Genomic DNA, 25,886 nt, shown 5'->3' on the forward strand with positions numbered 1-25,886 from the left:
GTGAGAGTATATATATATATATATGTGTGTGTGTGTTTATATGTATATATATATGTGTGTGTGTGTCTGTGGGTACAGGTATGATATGAACCTCATTTATTTACTCCTCTCCAACTACATTCCACCTGTTTATTAATCTGATTCTTTCTCTTTTTTTGAAATTTTTCATTTTTGCGCTGCCCCCCCCCATCCACTTGACGCCATCTTTAATGTCTTTATTGTTTATCTATTTTAGGTAACTCAGCGAAATAATGATGGTTGGACACCTCTACATCTTGCCTCACTTCATGGACACACAGACACAGCTAAACTTCTCCTACAACAAAATGGCACTGATGTGAGGGTGGTGACCAACAATGGTTCGACACCGCTACATCTTGCCTCACTTCAGGGACACACAGACACAGCTAAACTTCTCCTACAACAAAATGGCACTGATGTGAGGGTGGTGAACAAAGATGGTTGTACACCTCTACATCTTGCCTCTAATCAAGGACACACAGACACAGCTAAACTTCTCCTACAACAAAATGGCACTGATGTGAGGGTGGTGACCAACAATGGTCGGACACCTCTACATCTTGCCTCTTATCAAGGACACACAGACACAGCTAAACTTCTCCTACAACAAAATGGCATCGATGCCAATAAAGTGGACAAAGCTGGTGACACTCCCCTCCATCTGGCAGTTCAAAAGTAAGTCCCCAGTGGATTTGGATTATCCAAATCTGTTTCTTTAATGTTTTCAATAACGTTTGTTTTCTTGTTTTGAGTCATTCATGTCATAATCCCACCATGGGACGTCGTGCTTCAACTCTCTCTCTCACACTCTAATGACACTGTAACCTACTTCATTAATTAATCATCATAATTATTATTGTTGCTGTTGTTACCTGACTAGATTCTTTACTTCATCTCATCCTTCGTTACCTCAACGTTACAAGTTCAAATCTTTCCTTTTCTTCTTTTCATTCCATATAAAACACCTCACCCCCTCTCTCTTATAATTTTCCTCTTTCCTCTGACCCTGGGCTAAATGCAGAATCATTCCCTTACAGTGTTTAGTTTGATCTGTTTATGTTCCAAGTTCAAATCCTGCCAGAGTATTTATTAACAACCTGGAGTGAAAATCTGTACCAGTAATATCCAGGGTTTCATTTAATAAATTGTCTTCCCTCTTTTCTCCTGTTTTTGTGTCTGATTGCTGTTGGGCAAAATACCTTGTGGTATTTATTTACCACACTTTATGTTCAGAGTTCAAATCCTGCTGAGGTCACTTTGTCCTTCCATCTTTACTAGGCTAATAAAATACAATACCTGTCATGTACTGGGGTCCTTATAATCCACATTAACGCTTCTCCCCATCCTAAATTTCATGGCTATATAACAGTTGTTCATCATACCATATATAGATTGCCGTGTTTACTCAGGTGTGTATATATATCGTTGATCTATAATGTAGAGAGTATATCAAATATACGAGGGGGTACCCAAAAGTGGCCGGAAACGTTTCTGTAGGGCAAGGCCATTGAAGTTCAGGCTTCTGCTGCTAGAAGCCACTTGATGCGATACTCAGGCATCATCCTGCCAAGCGGCATCTTTGAGGATGGTGCTGTTACCATGTGGTGCATCTTTGTTTTGTAGGGCTTCTCCCTGTTCGAGTTTTGCAATGGCTGAAATGAAGGATCAGCTTGCTTCCATAAAATTCTGTTTTCTGCTGGAGAAAATGGCAGCCGAAACAGTTGTCATGCTTCAAACAGTTTACGAGGACACTGCCATGATGCCACGAGCAAAACACAAGATCACGAGTGGTTTTCATGCTTTTCGAATGGTCACTTGTCACTTGAGGTCCAACCTCATTCAGGGCAGTTCCAGCACTGCTACAAATAGTGGAAAACATGTCTGGGTCGATGCAGTGCTTCAAATGGGGACTACTTTGACGGTGATAATAGTGTTAATACGTAAAACTAAGCAAAGAAAATAATATTGCAGAATTCTGGGTTCTTCTGGGTCCCCACCTCATATATATATATATATATATATATGTATATATATATATATATATACATATATATATATATATATATATATATATATATATATATATATATATATATGTATATATATATATATATGTATATATATATATATATATATATATATATGTATATATATATATATATGTATATATATATATATATATATATATATATATATATGTATATATATATATATACATACGTATATATATATATATATATATATATATATATATATATATATATATATATATATATATATACACATACATATATATATATATATATATGTATATATATATATATATATATACATATATATATATATATATATATATATATATATATATATATCATCATCATCATCATCATTTACGGTCCGCTTTCCATGCTAGCATGGGTTGGACGGTTCAACTGGGGTCTGTGAAGCCAGAAGGCTGCATCAGGCCCAGTCTGATCTGGCAGTGCTTCTACGGCAGGATGCCCTTCCTAACGCCAACCACTCCGTGAGTGTAGTGGGTGCTTTTTATGTGCCACCCGCACAGGTGCCAGACGGAGCTGGCAAACGGCCAAGGATGCATGGTGCTTTTTATGTGCCACCGACACGGGGGCCAGGCGGGGCTGGCAACGGCCACGATCGGATGGTTCGCTTACTTGTCGCCGGCATGGGTATCACAGCTGCAATTTCCATTGATGTTGATCGACTTCAATTTTGGTTCTGCTTTCTGATATCTGATTTGATTTGGATTTGGATTTTGGATCTTGGATATGATTTTTACCAAGTGGTCAGCGCGGAAATATAACCTCATAGGTAAATTTTTATAAACATTTTATAATTATATAGATAATTATAACAAGGGCTTGGCTTGCTCCTCACCACGCACTTAAAAATAGACATCAAAAGACACTATTACCACCATTAATTCTCCGAGAAAAACACAGTACATGTGTTATAATTATGTATATAATTGTATAATGTTTATATATATATGTGTGTGTGTGTGTGTGTGTGTGTGTGTCTGTGTGTGTGTGTGTATGTAGGATCCAAGGATTGAGATGTAGGAAGGTGAGCTTCAAACAATCCATAGAAAATGTAAGAAACAACTTTCAGGAACAAAAGGGGTTTATTGGGGTACAAGGTTGTTGGTTTTTCCCTTACCGTGTCTTCTGTGTTTGAACATGTTCCTCCTATTGACAGTGTAAACTTCATTTAATCAAGACACCCTTGGTCTGACGAGTAGCCTGTGGTATACACCCCGTTTGGATATTTACCAGTTCTGATGTTCCACCTGCTTTGAAACATATGTAGCCCAGATTTTATCTACTCCATTCCTTAACTCATATATGTATATATATATATATATATATATATATATATATATATATACACATGTATAATGTGTATTTGTGTGTATGTAATTATTGATGTAATTAGGTTATAATGACCTAATTACATTTGTTTTCATTGGTTAATCTAATAATAATAATTGTTTTTCCTCTCCTCTTTGTATAACTTGCAGGCAACACTATGGTGTGGTATCGTTGATGCTGGCCCAGGTTAGTTAACAAATACATATTATATCCTCTCTCTAGTATTCAATATTTATATTATCAAAATACCAGTGAAATTCTGGGGATAGATTTAATCAACTGCACTGCAGCAGCCTTTACATAGCAGGTCTTGGGTCTCTGAAGAATAATTATGTTGGTAATAACAATGATGATAGTAGTAGTGGTGATGACAGTCCAACTGACCACCACTGCTGATAGTACTATCTTTAATGGTCAGACAAAACAAGATCATTATGAATTCAACCCATATATATCAGATCATATATATCATCATCAACCACTCAGCCATATGCCCGTGGGCATATGGCATAGTGGTTAATAGTACGGGCTACTAACCCCAAGATTCCGAGTTCAGTTACAGGCCGTGACTTGAATAATAATAATAATAATAATAATAATAATAATAATAATAATAATAATAACATTGAAAAATACCTTTGAAATGAGAACATAGGTTCGAAATTTCCTCAAGATACCTGACAAAGGCTGGAGGGTATATCAGCCGAAACATTGTGTTAACAACAAACAAGATGAGGACAAATATCCATCAAATGTAAATAATGTAAATAATGATGATGATCATCTTTTAATGTCTGTCTCTCATGTTGTGTGTGTGTGTGTGTTATGTGTAAATTGTTGGTGTCTGCATTTTATCTTGTGTCCAATAATTTATTTTGCTTTTTTCCCTCTGCACATATGTAAAAATGTGTGTATATATATATATATATATATATAAAGACCCAGCTGGTTGTGTGATGTTAGGGTGGCATCGTCAGCAAAGAGGATCTCTCTGATCAGCACCTGACGCTCTAACCACTGAGCCATGCGCCTTCACTATATATATATATATATATATATATATATATGTGTGTGTGGAAGCCGCTGAGGCGGCATTCTTGCCGGGTGTATGTTGTCCAGCTCTCGCTGCCGTAGAGTAGGGTGCTCAGCAGGTAGGCTCGAGGGACAGGCTGATGGAGACCGTCGATCCCAGGTAAGTGAACTCGTTCAACACCTGCAAGCTGTGGTCGCCGACACTGATGCTGGGGACCCCTCCGACATCCTGGCCCATGATCTCTGTCTTTTTCAGGCCGATGGTAAGGCCGAACTCTTGGCAGGCATCCGCCAGGGAGCTGACCAGCCTCTGGAGACCCGGCTGGTTGTGTGATGTTAGGGCGGCATCGTCAGCAAAGAGGATCTCTCTGATCAGCACCTGACGGACTTTGGTCTTAGCTCTGAGGCGCGCAAGATTGAACAATCCACCATCAGCCCTGGTGTGGAGGAACACTCCGTCGTCGGACGTTCTGAAGGCATAGGACAGGACAAGGGAGAAGAAAATTCCGAAGAGCGTCGGCGCCAGAACGCAACCCTGTTTCACTCCACTCTGGATGGGGAACGACTCCGAGGGCGATCCGTCAAACTGCACTGTTCCCTGCATACCTCAGCGGCTTCCACATGCGGTGTCTTCAACGGATCCTTGGCATCTCCTGGAAGGACCGAGTACCAAACGGAGTCATCCTAGAACAGACTAATATGCCAAGCATGCATGCCCTCCTCGTGCGGAGACAACTGCGCTGGCTCGGACACGTCTGCCTCATGCAGGACGGTCGCATGCCTAAAGACATCCTGTACAGCGAACTCACCATGGGATCCCGACCCAAGGGACGTCCACAGCTACGATACAGGGATGTGTGCAAGCGCGACCTGAGGACTGCCAACATCTGTGTGGACACGTGGGAGGTAACAGCTGCTGACCGCTCTGCCTGGCGTCGGACAGTGAGGAAAGGCGTTTCCATGGCTGAGGAAAGGAGAGCACAGCTGTGGTCAGACAGGCGGGACAGGAGGAGGACAACTGCAGCAACACCCCACACGTACCCATCGATGTTCGTGTGCAGCAACTGTACCAGGGACTGCCACTCTAGAATTGGACTGTTCAGTCACAGCAGACGCTGCTCATCATCAAAGTAGGCCCCACCCTTGGCGCGACCCATTGTCTATCAAGGCAGATGGGGGGATAATATATATATATATATATATATATATATGTGTGTGTGTGTGTGTGTGTGTGTATACTCTGAAAGAGAGTTACTCTTGTGAGACACATTGCACACTGAGATTATGCCGCAGAGATAAGTTAAAGGTCCTTGTCCCCAGCAACAAAGCTAAATGAGGGCATGCTGAACTCAGTCCCTATTGCTTCGTTAATCCATTATCATCAGTACATGATGAATCAACTTCCCTTCTCCTCTCTCTCTGCCTAACTCAACGGATTAACTACCCTTACTGTATTTGTCTACCTAACTTATTTACCTGTATTTGTATTAACATGGCTTTGCATGAATGCCGGGATGCAACACCCTCCACTGTTGGTGGTGACAATACCTGATTAACTCCTCTTTACAGGTATCCATACTAACACCTCTGTGCTAATGCCAGCACAACACCCGCTCCAGTGGTGTTAGCAAGCGTTACATGAATGATGCAGGATTAAATGCAAGGACAACTGCTAATGACATGCTGGCAGGAAAATGCTTATAACAACCTTTTCAGATGCTGATAGCTGCAGCCAATGTAGACACAGCACTGTCGATGTAAGCACATATTCATCAGGTAGCCCTGACTGAGGGTCATAAGCCGAGATAAGGGTTGCTAATCCATGTTGCAGCACTAATCTAAACTTCAGTATTCCATCACAGACTCTGACTATCTCGATTACCTTATCAGCCCATTTCTCTGCAAGAAGTATACTCATGCCCCCGACTCCATCAGTGTTCCCTACCCAGAAAATCTTATACTTATGTTCTTTGCCTGTGAGGAACCTAGGAGAACTTCCTCTCCATCTTCTTGGATGCAGCACAAATCTACACATCTCTGTTCAAGCATGTTAACAATCTCACCAGACCTACCTTTCAGTGTGCCGACGTTGAGAGTACTAACCCTGAGGGTGTTGAAGATATGGGTCCACGAGACCCTGGGATGGGGGACAGCAGCATCATGTACCTGAAAAGAAAGCTTGCATTTGGCAGAACCCATAAACATACAATAGTCTTCAACCTGCAAACACTACACCATCATTTTATGCACTACATCATCACTACATTACATAGGAGATAAACCCTATATATATAAATATATGTATTTTTTAATAATATATTATTATTATTAATATAAGTAAATCAATATCGAATTTTTCACAAAGATATACCCATATGAAACACCATTTTACAATTTTAATTCAAATTTTTATATAAAAATATCATTCGATACATTATTCAATATTCATATTTTATATCTCTGAAGAGGAGAAGGGTTGTCTATAAGTGCTTATCAACATAGGACTTTATTATAGGGTCAACCCTTTTGTGAAACGATCATAAGATGCTTAAAACTTAATTCAAAACTTTTAAACTTTCAAATTTATTTTATACATCATATTTATATTTTATAATATTTATTTATTTATTTATATACATTTTTAATACATAAAGTCTTTCATATGGGTATATCTTTGTGAAAAATTCGATATTGATTTCGTTATATTAATAATAATAATAATATATTATTAAAAAATATATGTATATATCGCTCATATTAAATATATAAATACTTTAATAGTATTAATATTATTTTATACAATGGAGCACTTAATATAAATTCAGTATATAATATTATTGAATATATATATATATATGTATTGTATCACCAATTATTATGACATGATACTGTTTACACTATAACCTTGTAGTAACAATAAAACATATTACGGATCAGGGTAACAACAACAATCCATACACAAACCAACAAACAATGAAAACAACACCTTACGACTTCCTGCAATTAACACCTACTCTCTCTGGTCTCTCACTCAGACTGCTACTATTCATAGTCGTTCAGTCAAGTCTGTTCTTGCACGCGTTTTTGTGACTCTCGCCACAACAGGTAATCGAATCCAGGACTTATTCTATGTAAGCCTAGTACTTATTCTGTTGATCCTTTTTGCCAAATCGCTAGCAATTGTTAAGCAATGTTGGGAGGACACACACAGACACACACACATATACGATGGGCTTCTTTCAGTTTTTGTCTACCAAATCCACTCACAAGGCTTTGACCAGCCCGAGATGATAGTACAAGACACTTGCTCAAGGTGCCATGCAGTGGGACTAAACGCGGAATCATGTGGTTGGTAAGCAAGCTATTTACCATAGCCATTCCTGTATATATATATATATATAAATATATATATATATATATATATGTGTGTGTGTGTGTGTAAATATATCTATATATATATGTTTGTGTGTATCTCACTTCCATAACATTCATGTATATGTGTGTGTATGTACAGGAATGTTAAGGATGTGGACACTAACCAACTCACCTGTTTTATGAACCCCTTATTAATATAGCAACATCATAATTCTTCTTTACTAGTTTTGATCTGCTAATTATATGTTCACTCTTGTTCTGCTCCCCTAAAATTTACTATAATGAGAGATAAATATAGATTAGGCTGAAACAATCTGTTTAAGACCTCTTAATAGATTTATCATGTCCCTAACACATATCCCATGTACATTTTCAATTTCTATTTTTACTTCCACAAAGGATTCAGTGAAACTGGATATTGGGAATCATAAGAAAATGACACCATTACTGAAAGCCGTCTCCGGGGCCCACCTCGGAATAATCCATAAATTTATTATACATGGTGCAAATATGAATGCTGTCGACAATGATGGCAATAATTGTTTGCACCTCTCCATAATAAAGAAAGAGATGTTCCATTCTGAGGTGGAACCCATTCCCATTTTAGATGAGGTAAGTTTTTAAAATTGTTTGTGAATATGTGTGTGTGGTTGGCATTAGGAAGGGCATGCAACCGTAGAAACTATGCCAAAACTGGCAATTGGTGCCTGAGCAGCTCTGCAGCTGCCCAGCTTCTGCCAAACTATCCAACCCATGCCAGCATAGAAAACGAATGTAAAATGATGATGAGGAGGACGTGTGTATGTGTGAGTGAGAGAAAGAGAGAGAAATAGAGAAACAGGCAGACATTGTTTGCTATTTTCTTTCACTCCCATCCACTTCTCTTCCTTTAGTATTAAATAATTCAGTTTCTCCTGATAGCACTAGTTGTATTATGTAACTAACAATATTCCATCTTCTTTCACCTTCAAAAGCATGGCCACTCCACTGTAAAGAAGGTGACCCGTCTTAAATATGTGTCATGTAAACACTGCCATAACTGTATGAAGGAGAGGTGACCAACGACAGAGATAAGTCTTTAAATTTAAGAAAGAGAAATTCACAAACTGTTTTAAATATCGAATTTCAATTTAAACGAGTTGAACTGTGTTAATTGCTAGAAAGCATATTTCATTATTCTTTTTCAAAGAAAGGAAAAGGAAAATAAATTCGTTTATGGACAATTAAATTTAAAGAAAATATATTCATGGACTTCGAAGAAAGTTTCTTTTATCAGCATGATAATGAATATATAACTGAGTTTATTCAAAGTTAATAATTAGGGTTCCAAGTATTGCCAGGGCTTGGACTTTATGTGTATATTGACTACAGTAATACCCCTTGCAATGATTGTAAAGAAGGGAGATGTGATGAGAATGAATTTACATTAAGATGTGTGCACAAAAGTGTAATGTCCCGAGATTGTATGTATGACGATGTAACTAGACAGATAGTCATAGAGGCCCTTTGTTACCAACAAAGATAGAAGCTCTCTGAAGTTTGCCCTGCTTAATCTTATTCTAGCAGCTATGCTCTTGGCGCATCCACCTCCACTACTGACTTGATTACCTAGATAACAGTAGCTATCAACGACTTCTAGGTGCATATATATATATATATATATATATATATATATGTTTGTTTGAAAGACCTCAGCATCTATCTACTGGTAGATCTGATGGTGTTTATTGTCTATTGTTGCAGAATTTAAGCAGCTCTTTGATTCTCAAATATGTAACGGTCACTACAGATGTGTGACTGTATTTCAGACAGTTGATTGTCACCTATGTATTGTTGTAATGTCTACTTTGGTGAGAAGAAGCTACTCTAGCAGTCAACAACCCATTATTATAGGAATTGTCTATCAGACTAACAGTTTCAACAATTTCTTGACTATAATGTGTTGGTGTGTTGCCTCAACCACCACACCAATCTTTACTTCACTTCATCAGCCAAAAATGTTTCGTTATAAATTTTGGAAACATTATTGATATGCTTGGATATGTCTGTCTTGTGTTGGTTTTGTTGCTGTGTCTGAAGAAATTATTATGTTCTTGGTGTTCTCTGTTCATTGTTTGTTGTTCTGGAAATGAGTTGCACTTTTTGACCAGTGAAACGTTTCCCAATCAATATTTGGATTATCGAAATTACCAGTAGGAAAATATGGGTGACTGCTTTCATAGATGTAGATCTGAAGATGTCAAAAATCTGAGTTTTGATGGCTGTTTTGCAGATGGTAAACAAATTCAAGTAGGAGTATATATGTTGTTAAAAAAATACTTCTTGTTGCAACCAGTTAAAATCTCCACAAGGAATTACAGAAAATCTTGAATGACCATAGACCATCACATGACCCCCATGGTAATTAGAATGGCCTTTGTGTAACAAAATGTAGCTTGCCATTGTTTGTTGTTATGTTGTTGTGTTATATTATAATAATGAAATTAATTGTATACAGTGCTCAGGTGCACCACAACTTGTCAGAAAGTGCATATAAAGTATATGCAGTAATGTAGAAATGTCTGGAAAGCGAACAATGTATGAGTGAGATACATGCTTGTGTGTGTATGGAGGGGAGAAAATCAAGTGTAGTGTTGGCGAATCTCAGGAAGCATGGAAGTTTTGAAGGATGCAGTGATCCGACAACTAACAACTGATGCCGGCAGTTTGTTCCATGCTTCAGCAACTCTCAGCGTGAAAAAATGTTTCCTGAAGTCATGGGAGCTGTGCTGTTTTCTGACTTTGTAAATATGTTCACGGGTGTTAGATGGGTGGAGTTTGAAAAGGTGCTCAGAGTTATTGTTTGTACGATGGTTGATAATTTTATGGGTGTCTGCCAAGTCAGCTGCCAGACATCGGAGTTTCAATGTATCCATGCCCAGGGAAGTAAGGCGTTCAGGATATAGCAAATGCCTGATGGAGGGTATTCTTTTGGTTGCACGTCGCTGAACAGCTTCCAGACGATTGATATCCTGGGTAAGATAGGGGTTCCAGAACGGTGATGCAAATTCCAGGTGAGGTCTTACCATAGCTATATAAAGCCGCAGATAGATAGCCAGAGAGCTGCTCACAAAGGATTTGGTGAGTGATGCCAAGACACCCTCAGCCTTCTTGACAATTTTAGCGATGTGTTTTGTCCAACGCAAATCACTGTCGACAATAACACCCAGGTCACGTTCACATGAAGACTTTTTGAGACTAGTGTTGTGGAGGGAGTAGGTGGACGCTGGGTTTCTCCTCCCAAAATGCATGGTGGTACATTTGTCCACAGCCAGCTTGAGTTGCCAGTCTATGATCCACTGCTGCATTGTGTCCAGGTCTGCTTGCAATAGAGATCTATAGTGTACAGGATTTGACCTCTTTATTTCGAGGTACAGCTTGATGTCATCTGCATATTTCAGCACTGTGGCATTCTTTAAGTTGGCATCTATGTCATTAACATATGCAACAAATAAAAGGGGGCCAAGAACAGATCCCTGTGGTACACCAGATGTCATCTCATAGGGCGAAGAGTGCTGTCCTAGAACTGTGACAACCTCTTTTCGGCTGAAAATAAAGGACTTCAACCAGTTATAGAGTTCGTCTCTTACACCCAACGCAGAAAGCTTCACCATAAGTCTTTTGTGTGGCACAGAGTTAAAAGCCTTAGCAAAGTCCAGGTAAACAACATCCACCCAGGATCTGCGATCAGTGATTTGGGTAACGTCCTCAAGAAACTCGATGAGTTGATTACAACAGCTGGAGTTAGGAATAAATCCGAATTGTGACGCCTGGATGAGGCTGTGAGACTTCCAGAAGTTCCAGAGGATTTCTCTGATACAGGATTCCATCAGTTTGGCGATGCAGCTAGTAAGACTGACGGGGCGATAGTTGACAGGCGATGTGCAGTCGCCTTTTTTGAACAGAGGGATGACACTGGCAGTTTTCCACTGTTCTGGAGTAACACCATTGTCAAGACAGAATTGGAAGAATAGAGAAAGTTGGCTTAGAAGAAAGTACCCACCGCGTTTGAGAAGTATGTATGTAACACCATCGAGACCAGGAGAGGCATAATTGCGTTTATTCTTAAGGTGGCATAGCAGCATTGCTGGTGTAAATTGCATAGAAGATATAGAGTCCAATGTCAGTGGTGATGAAGATGGAACATTTTGGTCTTCGACAGTAAAGATGCCGGCATAGCATCCAGCAATGATTTCTGCACATTCTTCGGGATTGCCAGTAATCTGTCCTGTGTGGGGATTGCGAAGGGGACCAACTGGAGAGTGGGGTCTCTGCTTTGAGTGCACATACTTCCAGAACACTTTGCTGTCAGGGTTAGCTGCAATGCGTTGTTCAAATTCAAGCACTGCCTTTTTTGTCACCTGTTTGAGGTGGTTGGTTGACCTATTGCACTTTTTTCTGTTGCTCTCTGATTTGTGCAATTTGTATTCCCATTCAGCATTACAGCATTCTTTCCTGGCAAGTCGGACTGCTGCAGTCTCCCAAATTGCACTATTGGGTGGTTTTTTGTGCTTGCGGGGTACTGATGCTGCACATACTGCCCATATTGAATTCAGAATGTTCTGGAGTATAGTGTCCACATCTCCAGAAGCATAAAATTTGCGCCAGTTTGGGCGTTGCAGCTCAGTACAATAAGAGCTCCAGTTTGCTTTATTCCAGTCAAAGCAGGCAGTCTGAAGATGGTTGTGTTTTTTGTTACAACCAATCAGAGACAAGTCGGCCATGATCATGGAATGATCAGAGTCACCTAAAGGTTCTTCGGTAGTGACACTAATCATTGTTTCAGGAGAAGCGGTAAGTAGCAGATCCAAAGTGTTGTTACCCCTTGTGGGGGAGGTAACAACTTGGGACCAATTTGAATTCAGCACCAGTTCAAGGAAATCATCTGCACTTTGCGGCCAACGGAAGGCCTCCCAGTCAATCTCAGGGAAATTGAAGTCCCCCGCAATATACACATATGTGGCTGTTTTCATGGCAGCAGCTCTGAGGATATCGAAAAGCTGTGCGTCTTGGTGATAATTTGGAGGACGGTAAACGACTCTGAGCAGAAGTGTTGACATGGTCATGTGTATATTGCAGAAAAATACCTCCTGCTGAGATTGGTTCAAATCATCACAGGGGATTGCCGATAGACTTGATCGAACATAAATCATCACACCCCCTCCACGGCGATTAATGCAGTCTTTGCAGAACAGGTTGTAGCCGGCTATGCTGAAAACTCCATCACAGAGTGCAGAGTGCGCCCATGTTTCCGTGACTGTGATGAAATCTGGGTTGATACTTTTGACGTAGGAGACAAAAAGATGCACCTTGTTGCATAAACTACGGGCATTCAAGGACAGCAGTTTATATTTGGATTTCAGATGATGATATACAGGGAATGGCTGATTGTTCTTGGTTAGTTTCCCAAGATTTTTGTATTGCCAGTTGTTGTTGTGGGTGTAGTCTGGTCAGTCCAACTGGCATCCTTTATCCACGACTCACCAGACTTGACAAATTTCCAGATCTGCCCATGATCGCGGAGGCTAAAACTCTCCCGTGGTACAGAGTTGCGATTTAGGGAAGCCACAGATCTTAGCTTTGGGCGTACATCGGGTGGTAGGCCAGGACGTGTTCTAAAGTTGATAATGTTATCATGCCGAGCTCTGTCAGCAGCCAGATGGAATGTCCGCGCCTCAGTAAAGCCCGTAAACAACAGCCTGATCAGCCTGGGTTTGGATCCTGGTCGGCCAAGGCGGGAAGCACTTTTTGGAGGGACACAGCTGAGATCCCTAGCTGTGATTCCAATGAATGCCTGCAGATCTGCCACATCTTCCGGCACTCCGATGGCTATTAATTCATGAGTGGCTGGTTCAGCAACTCCTTCGATGCGTTGAGGTTCTGTACGAGCTACAGGTAAGTTGCTGAGCAGGACACTCCGATATGACCCTTCGCTGCGAGTTTTCGGACAGACACTGGTATATATACAATACTCTTCCATAAGTATTTCTTTTGTTATGGCCAGTTGGCTTTATCAAGCCAGTTGTAAAGATTGGTTCTTGTTGGTTTGTTGTGTTCTGTTATTTGTGATACTTGTTCCATTATATTTCCTACATTTGACATGATTTGTTTATCTACAATATATATTTGTGTAATATTCTACTGATCGTTTTATATTTCATCATTTGCAGTGCTGCAGAGAGCTCCAACTGGACATGGATAGGAGGCTCTCTGGAATAGTAGTTTTGAGTTACCTTGCCAGCCAAGGAGCCAGCTTATACCATCGTAATGATGAGAAAGTGACCCCATTGGACTGCATAGAAAATCAACATTTGAAAGAAAAATTAAAAACATTTTTACAATCACTGTAAGTACTCACTGGCAACGACAAGATAAACCAGGACATTTTCTCTTTTGTATATAATCATGTTTATATGTTTATTTAGTTTGAATTCTCCCAATGTATTATTCCGTCATTAGTGTCTTGACTCAAGACAACAATAATGATTTCCAATTCTGGCACAAGGCCAGCAAGGTCAATTACAACATCCCCAGTTTTCAACTGGTACTTATTTTATCAACATCAAGGTAAAGTCAACCGCAGCTGAATTTGAACTCAGCATGTAAAGGCAGACGAAATGCCAGAAAGCATTTTGCTCCGTGTGCTAATGATTCTGCCAGCTTGCAGCCTTAAGACCACACAACAATAATAAGAACAATAAACAGAAAATGCAGTTGTTAGTGGATCAAACGAAAAACACTATTTTGATGACATTCACATGATTGCTTGTGTTGACTGATATACCTCACCATCCACCCCTGACTATTTTAGAGTTCGGTGACCTCCATGAAAATGTAGTACTAAATAATAAAGTGAATGAACACATTTTGAAATTGCTATTGAGAAGTAAATAGGATTTATCTGTCTACCAACAATTTTTTCTCTCTCTCTTCTCTGACTCAATCAGTTGTCATGTACGCTTTCATGTGAAAATAACCTAAAACACACACTAACAATGTGTATGTCATTATAATCATCATTTAATGTCTGTTGTCCATGCTGGCATGGATTGGACTGTTTGACTGGGATGGCATGTTGGAAAGCTGCACCTTAGTCAGCCTTTGATATTTTCAGCTCACCCTTGTATGTGTATGTTAATGTGACACTTGTATACACACAAATCTGCTTGTATGTAATTGTTTACAGAAGAATTTACGATGTACTCTTGCTGGTTACTGTTGTGCTCCTTAATATTCTGTACTCTAAACATGTCCACAACGAAATATTTTATTATAAATGAATGTTAATGATGGGATGTGTTAATATTTTGTTCCACAGGTGTCGGTGGTGTCAAGAGAAAAAGGCTACTGTCACACTCCATCCTTGTCAACATACTGTTATTTGTCAGAATTGCTGTTCTCAACTGGCATTTAAGCAATGCCCCATATGTCGACAACACATACTCCGGAAAAGTGGATTTGGTAAGAACATTCTTTCTTGATCTGTCTGTTGTCTCATTAACTTTCTGATATGGAATAATGCACTTCATATTGTAGTGGAGACATGCAACTCCTTGTTTGTAACTATATATTATTAACACTTGTTATAATGTTTGCCATCCTTTTAGACATTTTATACTCACACTCGTTAGTTTTTAGATGTGATTAATGCTAAAAGAGACATTGTTTTCTGACTCTTTCACCTTTTGGCTTTACTTTTGAGTTGATTCATTTTAATTCGAACATGAAGCCTGGTCATTGCTCCAAGGTAGTATCAGAAAGTTCACGGACTAGTTCTGTAGCATGCCAACAGATGGCAGCACATGGTTGCGTGCACAGTGAGAGCTAGCAGTGACTTTCATGAGGCGGTGTGCTGGGTGACACCACTGTGTTTACTTCAAAAGTTGTGAAATTTGTGCTTTTGTGGTCATTTGTAGGCTGTAGTCTGCAATTTTCTAATGGGCAGGAACAAATAACCAATGTGAAATTTTGTGTTAAACTTGTCCAGCAAAGACATAAGAAAGAAACAACAAAACTAAGAGAAAAAGAGTGTTATGAAGTGATAACTAAGTGAGAGAATTTCAGAATTGTTAGATTAGTATATAGGATGTCTTAAGAGAAAGATGAGATTTAGAAAGGTTTGCCTATTTTGTTGTGGTTCTAAATATTGAACTATTATATAGTAACAGCTTAGAAAGTGTTGACCGAAAGCATAGTGGTCACCAATTGACTATTGATGATATGAATGTCTTACAATAATGGAATATAGATTATTAAAAGAGACAAAGAAATTTTACTATGAAGTATAAAACTTTGAAATGCTTATTTCAGTGTGTCCAAAGTTTGAAGAGAAAGCAGTCCAGGTGGGTGCAGAGTCTGTTGGTGAGTATAAAATAACTGTAATTGATTTCTGTAAATTTTACCTTCACCTGAGATATATTATTTGTGTGAATGTCTGAGAACAGGTTCCATTCTTAATTTCCAATTCTTATTTCAGAGTGTCCAAAGTGTAGAGAAAAAGCAGTCCAGGTGGGTGCAGAGTCTGTTGGTGAGTATAAAATAAATGTAACTAATTTCTATAAATTTTACCTTCACCTGAAATATATTATTTGTGTGAATGTCTGAGAACAGGTTCCATTCTTAATTTCCAATTCTTATTTCAGTGTATCCAAAGTGTAGAGAAAAAGCAGTCAAGACGGTTGTAGAATCTTTTGGTGAGTATAAAATAACTGTAATTGATTTCTATAAATTTTACCTTCACCTGAGATATATTGTTTGTGTGAATGACTGAGAACAGGTTGTAGGAAAGAAAAGACACAATGAAGAGAAAAACAGTTTTATCAAGTGATAATTGAATGAGATATTCGCAGAAATGTTAGATTATGTAGGCTGTCTTAAATAAAGAGAGAAAAGGGGAAGAATTTAGGAAGGTTAGTCTATTTTGTGGTGGTCCTGAATAATGAGCTTTAACATGGTATCATGGTAGAAAGTATAAAAATATTAGCCAAAACCATAGTGGTCACCAGTTGACCATTGATAATAGGAATGTCTGACAATAATAAAATATAGACTATTAAGAAAAATAATTTTAAAAAAATTTAACTATATATTGTAAAACTTTTAAATATTAATTTCAGAGAGTTTAAATTTGGATGAAAACCGCTCCCATAGCACATCGAAGAAGGTGGAAGTTAAGCAACAGCAAGTTGGTGAGTATAAAATAAGTCTGTAAGTGATTTCAAATTAGTTTTACTTCACTTGAGCATATTTTGTTTGTCAGAAGGACTGAGAACAGGTTCCATTCTTAATTTTCAATTGAAAAATTATCTGTTTAATAATTCTTTTGAAGAAATTACTGAAATTTAAGAGAATGCCCACCAATGTTAGAACAGACAAAAGTTAATGATGTCTTTTGGAATAGAGAACTAAAATATGTTATTTGGTTGGGGGTGAACAAGTGCTTTAACGACAAGGCCTTCATTTTACATTTATACTGTGTTTACTAATAAGTTTTAGCAGGAGTCTCTCATAATCTGGCAGACTTACAATGAAATACATTCCAAGTGTCAACATCCTGTCTTTTTGTCACTGATAGGAAATCTATCATTACATCCATTAAACGCATTGTCTTTATCGAAGTAGAAAACACTGGCTTGCTACTGAGATAGCCATTGCTTCTTTGTTGTTTTTCTCTCTCTCTCTCGCATTCTCTTTTTGATAGATACTAGCTGCAAGATACAATAAATGACATTGTCCTCATCATTTATCATCTGATTTCCATGTTCCTGTGGAATGGATGGTGAGGGGGGGTCACTGTCCAAGTCAGTTCTTATTAGCAGTTACTGTCCACCTTCGTTGGTTGAGGATCATGTCCCACTAAAACATTCCAGCTTTCCTATGATGGTCTACCCTTCCTAACACCATCCACTTTATAAAGGATCCTGGGTGCATTTTATTGTGGCACAAATACAAGAAAGATTGTTATGTATTCAACGAAATTAAACGTTCCTCTCTAACTTATGCAAAGAAATATCAGACATGTTGAAAGAAGAAAGGAAAGTAAATGAATTAGAGAGCAGCTCGTTAAGAAACCTTATGAGGTTACTCGGAAGCTGTTTGCAGATGCTAAGAGTGGCAGGGTAAAATGTAATAAATGAAATCCAGCTTAGGTATGGTTAGTAGTCAGTAGGGATAGCTAGAAAAGCTTTTTTTAGCTATCCTTACTGACCACAATATATATATATTTAACTTTTTTGTTTTATTATTTACTAATTTGAAATTTCACATGAAACCACATGCCATTACGGGTTTATTTCTGCTAGTTATAGGCCTGAATGTCCATGTTAGCTAACTGCAGGTTACTCTCATTGTCAGATGATTAACCTTGGCCATTACATTGTATTGTTTAAAAAGAAACAATGTTTTAGTAGTTGAATTAAGCTTTTATTATTATTATTATTATTATTATTATTATTAATTATTAATTATTATTATTAACAATCATTCCCTGAGTTCAGTACCTTCTTGGGTTGACTTTTCATTTCATTCCTCACGGGTCAGTAAAACAATTATAAGTTACATAACATGTCAAACTAATTGACTTCATGCTCTCTCCTACAGATCTATCCACTTGTATTAATTGAAGAATTCATAATTAACATTCATTTTTGATCATTTTTCAAAACCCTCGTTACCACACTATATTGCTGTCCAACTGAATCATCTCTTCCAATCATATCAAGTAAAACCTTCCGCTTTTCTGTATATTTTGGTGAGACTTCAGTTGGCTTTTTAGTGAGACTGATTGTTTGGTGTTTTAGAACATGACCTTTAAACCAAGTATTGAGAAGACAACCCATCAAGCCAAGTAAAATTGCAGTCGTGGCAGATACTGGTGCTGTGCTGGTGGCATGTAAAAGCACCCATTGCACTCAGGGAATGGTTGGCATTAAGAAGGGCATCCAGCCGTAGAAACCATGCCAAATCAGACTGGAGTCTGGTGCAGCCTTCCAACTTGCCAGCCTCAGTCAAACTGTCCAATCCATGCCAGCATGGACAATGGACGTGAAGTGATGATGATGAACTGGAGGGGCACATACAGGAGATCTACACTGATCCTAAGTGAGATAATCCATTCCCACTCATGGACAGTTTGAAATGTCCCCAAAAAACCATGAATCAAATCTCAACTTGGTGGTTTCTAGCAGAAACAATTATATAGCTGAGTGAAGAAGGCAAAAGCAAAGAGTGCCCCAGGAGGTGATGGTGTATCATAGAAAGTGTACAGGTATTGTACACAATTATGTTATAAGCTGTACTTAAAGAGTTGTGGCATAAAGGTGAAATGGTTGATGACTAGTACAAGACAGAAAAAAATTACTTACCAAAGAAACCTGAAACAGAACTGATTGAGCAGTTCAGACCCTTTTCAATCTTGAATGTAGATGGCAAGATTTATATGGGTCCAGTTGCCAAGAGATCAGCTACACATCTCCAAAATAATGACTATGAGACCGAGAGTGTCCAGGATGCTGGAATTTCCAGAACCACTGGATGGGTAGAACATGATTTTTCAATGTGCAATGCAATACAAGACACAAAGAAGAATAAAAGGGATTTGAACGTTGTATGACCTGATCTGGTTGATGCTTATGGTTCTGTACCACACAAATTAGTGATGGAACCAATGAACTTCTTTTATATATAAGAGAAGATTAGAGATCTGACTAGAAGCTGCTGTAATAATTTCAAAATGTGGTTCCTGACAGAAAATTTCACAACAGACATCGTTTTGAAACTGGAATTGCTGTAGGTTGCACAATATCAGTCATTTGGTTTGTGCTTGTTATGGAGATGTTACTTAGATCAGCAGATTGATCAGAAGAAATGGCTCGAGTGAAATCACCCAAGAAGGAATTTAAAGGATGATATAACAATACTAACAAGAGAGCAAAAGGGTATGCAAATAGTTCTGGATGGACTGGATTAACTAATTCTTTGGTCAAGAATGGGGTTTAAACCAAATAATTAATGCAGTCATTTGTCAAAAGGTTAGCTGAAGCAAGTGAAGTTCAAAACAGCATACAAAACCATGCCAAGGGTTAAAGAGAAACCTCTAAAATCTATTGGACGATGGTATGCTACTTCATTGTCCAGTAAGAGTAGAGGTATAGAGGTCATGGCACAAACTGAAGATGGGCTAAAGGCAATAGCTAAGCCAACATTTCCTGGCAAATAAAAGATTTGATGCTTCCAGTTTGATCTGTATCCCTGCCTTGCTTATAAAATTCTTGAGTATCAGTTTTTATGCAACATTTCAGATTTTTTTACTGCTATAATGTATGGATGTACAATTATATATAGTTAATAAGATTTTGTGAAAGCATAAAGTGTTTTTGGATACCTGATATGTTTTTGCTCCCCTCTGTAGAATTAATCATTGCCCACCTGGAAAGAAATCTGCTTCATTAAGAAGTCTTCTAACATCTCAAATACATGTGGCACATACATAAGAAACAAAAAATGAAAACTAAAAGGAAAACTGTTATCAAGTGATAATTAAATGAGATAATTGTAACATTGTTAGATTATTTAAGATGTTTTAATAGAGAAAGGAAATTGAGGAAGGTTAGTCTATTTTGTTGTAGACCTAAGTATTGAGCTATTTACCTGGTCCCACTGGAGAAAGCATAAAAATGTTGACCAAAAACATAGTGGTCACCCGATGACCAGCGATGATGACAGGTATGTCCCACTATAATAAAATATAGATTATAAATAAAGAATTTTTACTCTCAAGTATAACAGTTGCAAATATTTATTTCAGAAACTCCAAAGTTAGAGGAGAAGTGTCTCCAAGATGTTGCAAAACTGTTAGGAGTCAACTGGCAGCAAGTTGGTGAGTATAAAATAACAGTACTTAATTGATTTCAATAAGTGTCAGCTTTTGTTTGTCAGCATGACTAAGAGAAGCTCCCATTCCTACTTTCCAATTGAAAGGCTAGCTGTAAAGTGATTCTATTAAAGGTGTTGGTATTACTGAAACATCATAAAATAGCCACCAAGATTAGCGGGGTCAGTAAAATGGCTAAATTAGAGGACACAATCGATTTAATATTGTCTTTTGAGAGAGCAAATTAAAATATGTCATTTAAGGGTAAACTGGTGAGTTAATGATAATTTTTTTTTGTTTGTTTTACATTTTTACTAAGTTTACGTGTTGTTTTTTCTTTGCAAAATGCCTGTTTTAATCAGAAATACGATGGAAAGTGTTTCAGGTGGGACATCTCTGTCTTTCAGTTGGTAGTACAGGACTACATCATTAAGTGCATCCTTTTTTACATGCTCCTGTGTATAGTGAGTGGCATGTTGCAGTCACTCCACTGTCCAGTGTCCATTTAGTTGTGAACCACTCTTCACTGACATGTAATGGTTGATTTACGTAGGTGGATGGTGTTTATGTTGGTGATTCCTGTCTTCTTTCCTGCAAGTTAAAAGTCTCCTCTTTGCTTGGTTTAACTTAACACCTCTCTATTACACTGGGTAACAACGATTTTTGTCCATGGATAACAATTGTTATTTCCAATTTGCTTAACCCTAGAAAATACGAGAATGGCTAGTATCTCCTTCAAACTTTGCTTTCGTCACAATATATACCTTGTAGACCTCACACATTTCAGCTGATGTTGTTTCACAGTGCTTTTACGCTGTTGTCTTGATAAATTCACCACAGACACAGCAGAATGTATCTGCCAGATGCTTACAACCTCTTGATGCCATCTGTGATGAATGCAGTTCTTGGATAGTTAGAAATAAACTGAACTGGTGATCTTATGATCCCTTTTTTTACACTGGTATCTATGTTGCCAGAACGTTCTAGAAATTCTTGGAAATTTTAGAAACTTCTTGATGATAGTTCTAGAAAATTCTGCTTCAGTGACTCAGCACTGAATCTGTCTGGAAATAGGTTTCAAAACATTGATGTCCAGGTGACAAAAGCAACGTTTGAAGGGAACAGATGTCCTTTCCTTTGATTTCTTGATGGAAGTAAATAGGAAATAACATCATCATCATCATTGTTCGACCGTGGTTGAGACAATGGAATTTACCATGCTACGCCAGACTTCACGGTCCATCATAGCATTACGGAGGTCCTGTTGCTGGATGCCTGTATCCCTGGAAATAACACTTATTCATTCGGTCATTCAACCGTTCATCGACACTTGCGTGCTATTGGAAAAGTCAGCAAATTGGGTCAATGGATCGCACACAGAGTGAATGTGTGCTCTTCTCTGTGGTCCTGTCTCACGAATGAACCTCTTTTAAACTGAATAGTGACTGGTGACGAGAAATGGGTTCTCTATAAATATGTCAAGCAGCGAAGACAGTGGGTAAGGAAAGGAAATATGAAAGGTTTAGTCCTCTTTGAACTTTTAAGCCCCAACCAAATGAAAACAAAGGAGATCTACTGCAAGCAGCTTGAGTGGCTTAAGTCAGCACTAGAAGCAAAGTGACCATCTTCAGTTTCAAGACGAAAGGTGTTCTTCCATCAGGATAATGCTCGGCCACAATCAGCGAGGATGACATTCCAAAGGCTGGAGCAGTTTGAATCGGACATTCACAGGACATTGCCCCATCTGATTATCATTTATTCCACAGTCTTCAAACTTATTTGGATGTAAAAAATATGTTACCTGTAGATGAGGTCAGAACGGTAGTAGAGAAGTATTTTTCGTCACGGACAAGTCAATTTTGGAAGAGGGGCCTTGCAAGTGCGCCAGATAGATGGAAGAGCATTGTAGAAAATGAAGGAGAGTATATGTTAGATTAAAAAAGAACTTTGTTTATCTTAATTTTGAAGAATAAAAGATGTATAAAACAAATGCATTATTATTTATAGGATGACCCAATGCTTTGTGTAGTTGAGATCATTCTGGTATCTTGTCTCTTTGTATTTGAATTGGCCCAGATATGCCTAATAGTACTGGTATTGTCTGATAGTTCAAACCATATCTTCTAGATATTTCTAACTCTTGATATGCTTTAGTTATCAATTATTCAGAAGAGGAGAAGCATCACAGACAACTATTTCAGGCATTGACCATGGAATGTTATCAAATGGCCAAAATGGGATTCCTTTGAAGGGTCTCTGGGGTAATGATACTAAATAGGATGTATAGTCCAGAGATCAGGGAATCTCTCCAGGTTGAGCCAGTTCCTCTCCACATCTCTGGTACTATGGACATGTGTTGCAGGAAAAAATGACAAGACAGATTCTTCAAGCCAAACCAATGGAGCAGGGGTCCTAGGGGTAGATCACGAACTAAATGGTTGGGTGATAGCCATTGTCTTAGCTGTTTATGTTTGGGAACCCAACCAAAATCTCTAATGATGGCTGCTTCTGATAGGACCCTATGGAGGAGATGCCTGAAGACTCTGTCTTTACAATCCTCCCAAGAATATTGAGCAGAGACAATGGATGGGTGGATCAAATGGATTGACTGTTGATGGTCTATATTGATTCTTTAGGTTCTCCATACACTTTTGCCTACACAAACACTTCTCCTACCATCTGTTTACCATAAATTTTCAATGAATTTTCTTTAAAATCTTCACCATTTTCATCCTGTATTTCCACCTCTTCGTTATTATTTAATTAACATTCTTAGAAACAGAGAACAACATCTTTTATTTATTTTTTTATGATTCATAACTATTTCTCATTGACATAATTTATTTGTTACATTTATGACAAACTACAGTACACATCTTTTATGTAATCGTTAATGATTTTGAAATTATTTCTTTTTGTTTTATGTTTTGCAGGCAGGAATTTAGGAATCAGAAATGTCAAACTGGGGAATATCAGGTATGACTATCCTTTTAACACTGAAGAGCAGGGCTTCCAGATGCTGCACACATGGTACACAAGTTGTGATCCAGAGAGACGAACACTCAAAACACTCAGAAAAGCTCTTAAGGAAGCTGAATGCTTTGAGGCACTTCAATGTCTACCATCAGAAGAAAAGTGAACTTGTGTGTAAATGCTGCAATTGTTTAGTCCAAGGTCAACCTTGACTAAACAGAGACTCCTGATCAAATGCCTTCCAGCCAGGACCCTCCTGACTTTATCCTTAGTGTAAGGAACCCAGAATCACATTGTCCAATGTGATAATTGAATTGAGCAGGATTTGGCTACTAATTCTAGCAAATCTATCAACAACATAAGAGATTCCCTTCCTGAATTGGTCCCTATCTTCTTAGAAATTAACTTTTGAAATAAAGATAAACTTTGAAATGTTTATTTGTTGTTGTTGTTGTGTATCTAACCTCCGCCCCATTATTGTGTAAACAGTTTTAAGATCCTCTCATATATTCATAGTTATCTACCTTCATTTAACCACACGGTTCCGGGTTCAGTCCCACTGCGTGGCACCTTGGGAAAGTGTCTTCTACTATAGCCTCGGGCCGACCAAAGCCTTGTGAGTGGATTTGGTAGACGGAAACTGAAAGAAGCCTGTCGTGTATATATATATATATTTGTGTGTCTGTGTTTGTCCCCCCAACATCGCTTGACAACCGATGCTGGTATGTTTACGTCCCCGTTACTTAGCAGTTCGGCAAAAGAGACTGATAGAATAAGTACTAGGCTTATAAAGAATAAGTCCTGGGGTCGATTTGCTCGACTAAAAGGCGGTGCTCCAGCATGGCCGCAGTCAAATGACTGAAACAAGTAAAAGAGTATATCATATGTGGAGGCGCAATGGCCCAGTGGTTAGGGCAGCGGACTTGCGATCGTAGGATCGTGGTTTCGATTCCCAGACCGGGCGTTGTGAGTGTTTAATGAGCAAAAACACCCAAAGTTCCACGAGGCTCCGGCAGGGGGTGGTAGTGATCCCTGCTGTACTCTTTTGCCACATCTTTCTTCTGTTGGCCTGCTCGCTTAGCCAGCAGGCTGTTGTCATTTGAAGGCTAAAACAATGCGAAGTGCATTGTGACCAGCGATGTGTAGCAACATCAGATAGCCTGGTCAGTCACAGTGATCATGGTGTTATATATATCATATAGAGATTCTTTTTCTATGTAATATATGATACCTGTGGGTATTTCACTTTGTCCTGTTGTGGTTTAAGACAGGCTCCCTCTAATGTGGTGGTGTTTGAATAAAACTCAGGGATGGGAGTGCAAGTAAGAGTTATCTCTATTTTATATTCTAGCTTTAGGATCATTGTTAGTTACTAATTACTGGTTTTTTTTATCAGCAGAAAATAAAACTTTGATTGCATATATCTATATATATATAAAACTCAACTTGTGTATCTGTGTGTTGAACTTCGCGGCACATCTCCTCCTAGCCAACAAATCGTAGAACCACCAAAAATGGGTCATTTAAAGTTTAGGCGAATAAAAATTGAACTGCGCTATTTCTGTTCCAAAATTCATCTTGCAAGTGCAAAAATCGATAATGTGTTCGTTTAGGCCTTATCCCATGCATTGAATAGTGAACTTTACTCAGTCAGCTGTTTGATGTAAATTCCATGAAAAATAAAAAAATCAAGATATAAAAAAGAATCGCCGTAAACATTGTAGAAATTCGGCAAAGAAATGAATTTTCGGGATGCAGCCTGGAGGGTTTTTTCGTATTAATCGTTTCTACTTTGTGAACACATACCAGTTATCTATGTATATAAAGCTGAAGTTGTCTGTGTGTGGCAGGTTTGGTAGCCTTCAACTAATATTATCTCCTCCGAGACCCTGCAGAGCTAGTTGACCAAAATTGAGAGTACGATAGAAGAAGGCTTGCTCTTCCTTCCGTAGAAGAAAAAAATTCAAATTGGACCATGTTAACACCAAAAATTATTTACATCAAAAAGGTGCTTTTTTTCTATGAAAATCCCTATTTTTTTGCGATTTGGGCAGGTGTCTTCTACTCTAGATTTGGGCCGACCAATGCCTTGTGAGTGGATTTGGTAGACAGAAACTGAAAAGAAGCCCGTTGTATACATGTATATATATGTATGTGTGTGTGTCTGTGTTTGTCCCCCTAGCATT

At 38.3% G+C, this 25,886-nt stretch overlaps 2 protein-coding genes across 9 annotated transcripts in view; both read left to right on the forward strand.

Moving 5' to 3' along the window:
* Positions 1–24,136, forward strand: part of LOC115225407 (ankyrin-3-like) — a 37,924-nt gene extending 13,788 nt beyond the window's left edge. The window contains exons 5-15 of one of the 7 annotated variants that reach the window (XM_029796363.2): positions 236–696; positions 3,560–3,596; positions 8,217–8,429; positions 14,027–14,202; positions 15,175–15,317; positions 16,167–16,217; positions 16,333–16,383; positions 16,499–16,549; positions 16,973–17,044; positions 20,662–20,733; positions 23,661–24,136. In XM_029796363.2, coding sequence (XP_029652223.1) covers positions 236–696; positions 3,560–3,596; positions 8,217–8,429; positions 14,027–14,202; positions 15,175–15,317; positions 16,167–16,217; positions 16,333–16,383; positions 16,499–16,549; positions 16,973–17,044; positions 20,662–20,733; positions 23,661–23,866 — 1,533 coding nt within the window. In that variant the 3' untranslated portion in view covers positions 23,867–24,136. Of the gene's footprint in view, positions 1–235; positions 697–3,559; positions 3,597–8,216; positions 8,430–14,026; positions 14,203–15,174; positions 15,318–16,166; positions 16,218–16,332; positions 16,384–16,498; positions 16,926–16,972; positions 17,045–20,661; positions 20,734–23,660 lie in introns of those variants that run through there. The other 6 variants (XM_036514182.1, XM_036514185.1, XM_036514183.1 and 3 more) reach the window with 6 other exon arrangements.
* Positions 1–25,886, forward strand: part of LOC118768190 (zinc finger protein 665-like) — a 360,963-nt gene that overhangs the window by 55,728 nt on the left and 279,349 nt on the right. The gene's annotated exons all lie outside the window — the stretch shown is intronic.

This window comes from Octopus sinensis, linkage group LG27 (genome assembly GCF_006345805.1).
Source record: "Octopus sinensis linkage group LG27, ASM634580v1, whole genome shotgun sequence".
NCBI classification, from domain to species: domain Eukaryota; kingdom Metazoa; phylum Mollusca; class Cephalopoda; order Octopoda; family Octopodidae; genus Octopus; species Octopus sinensis.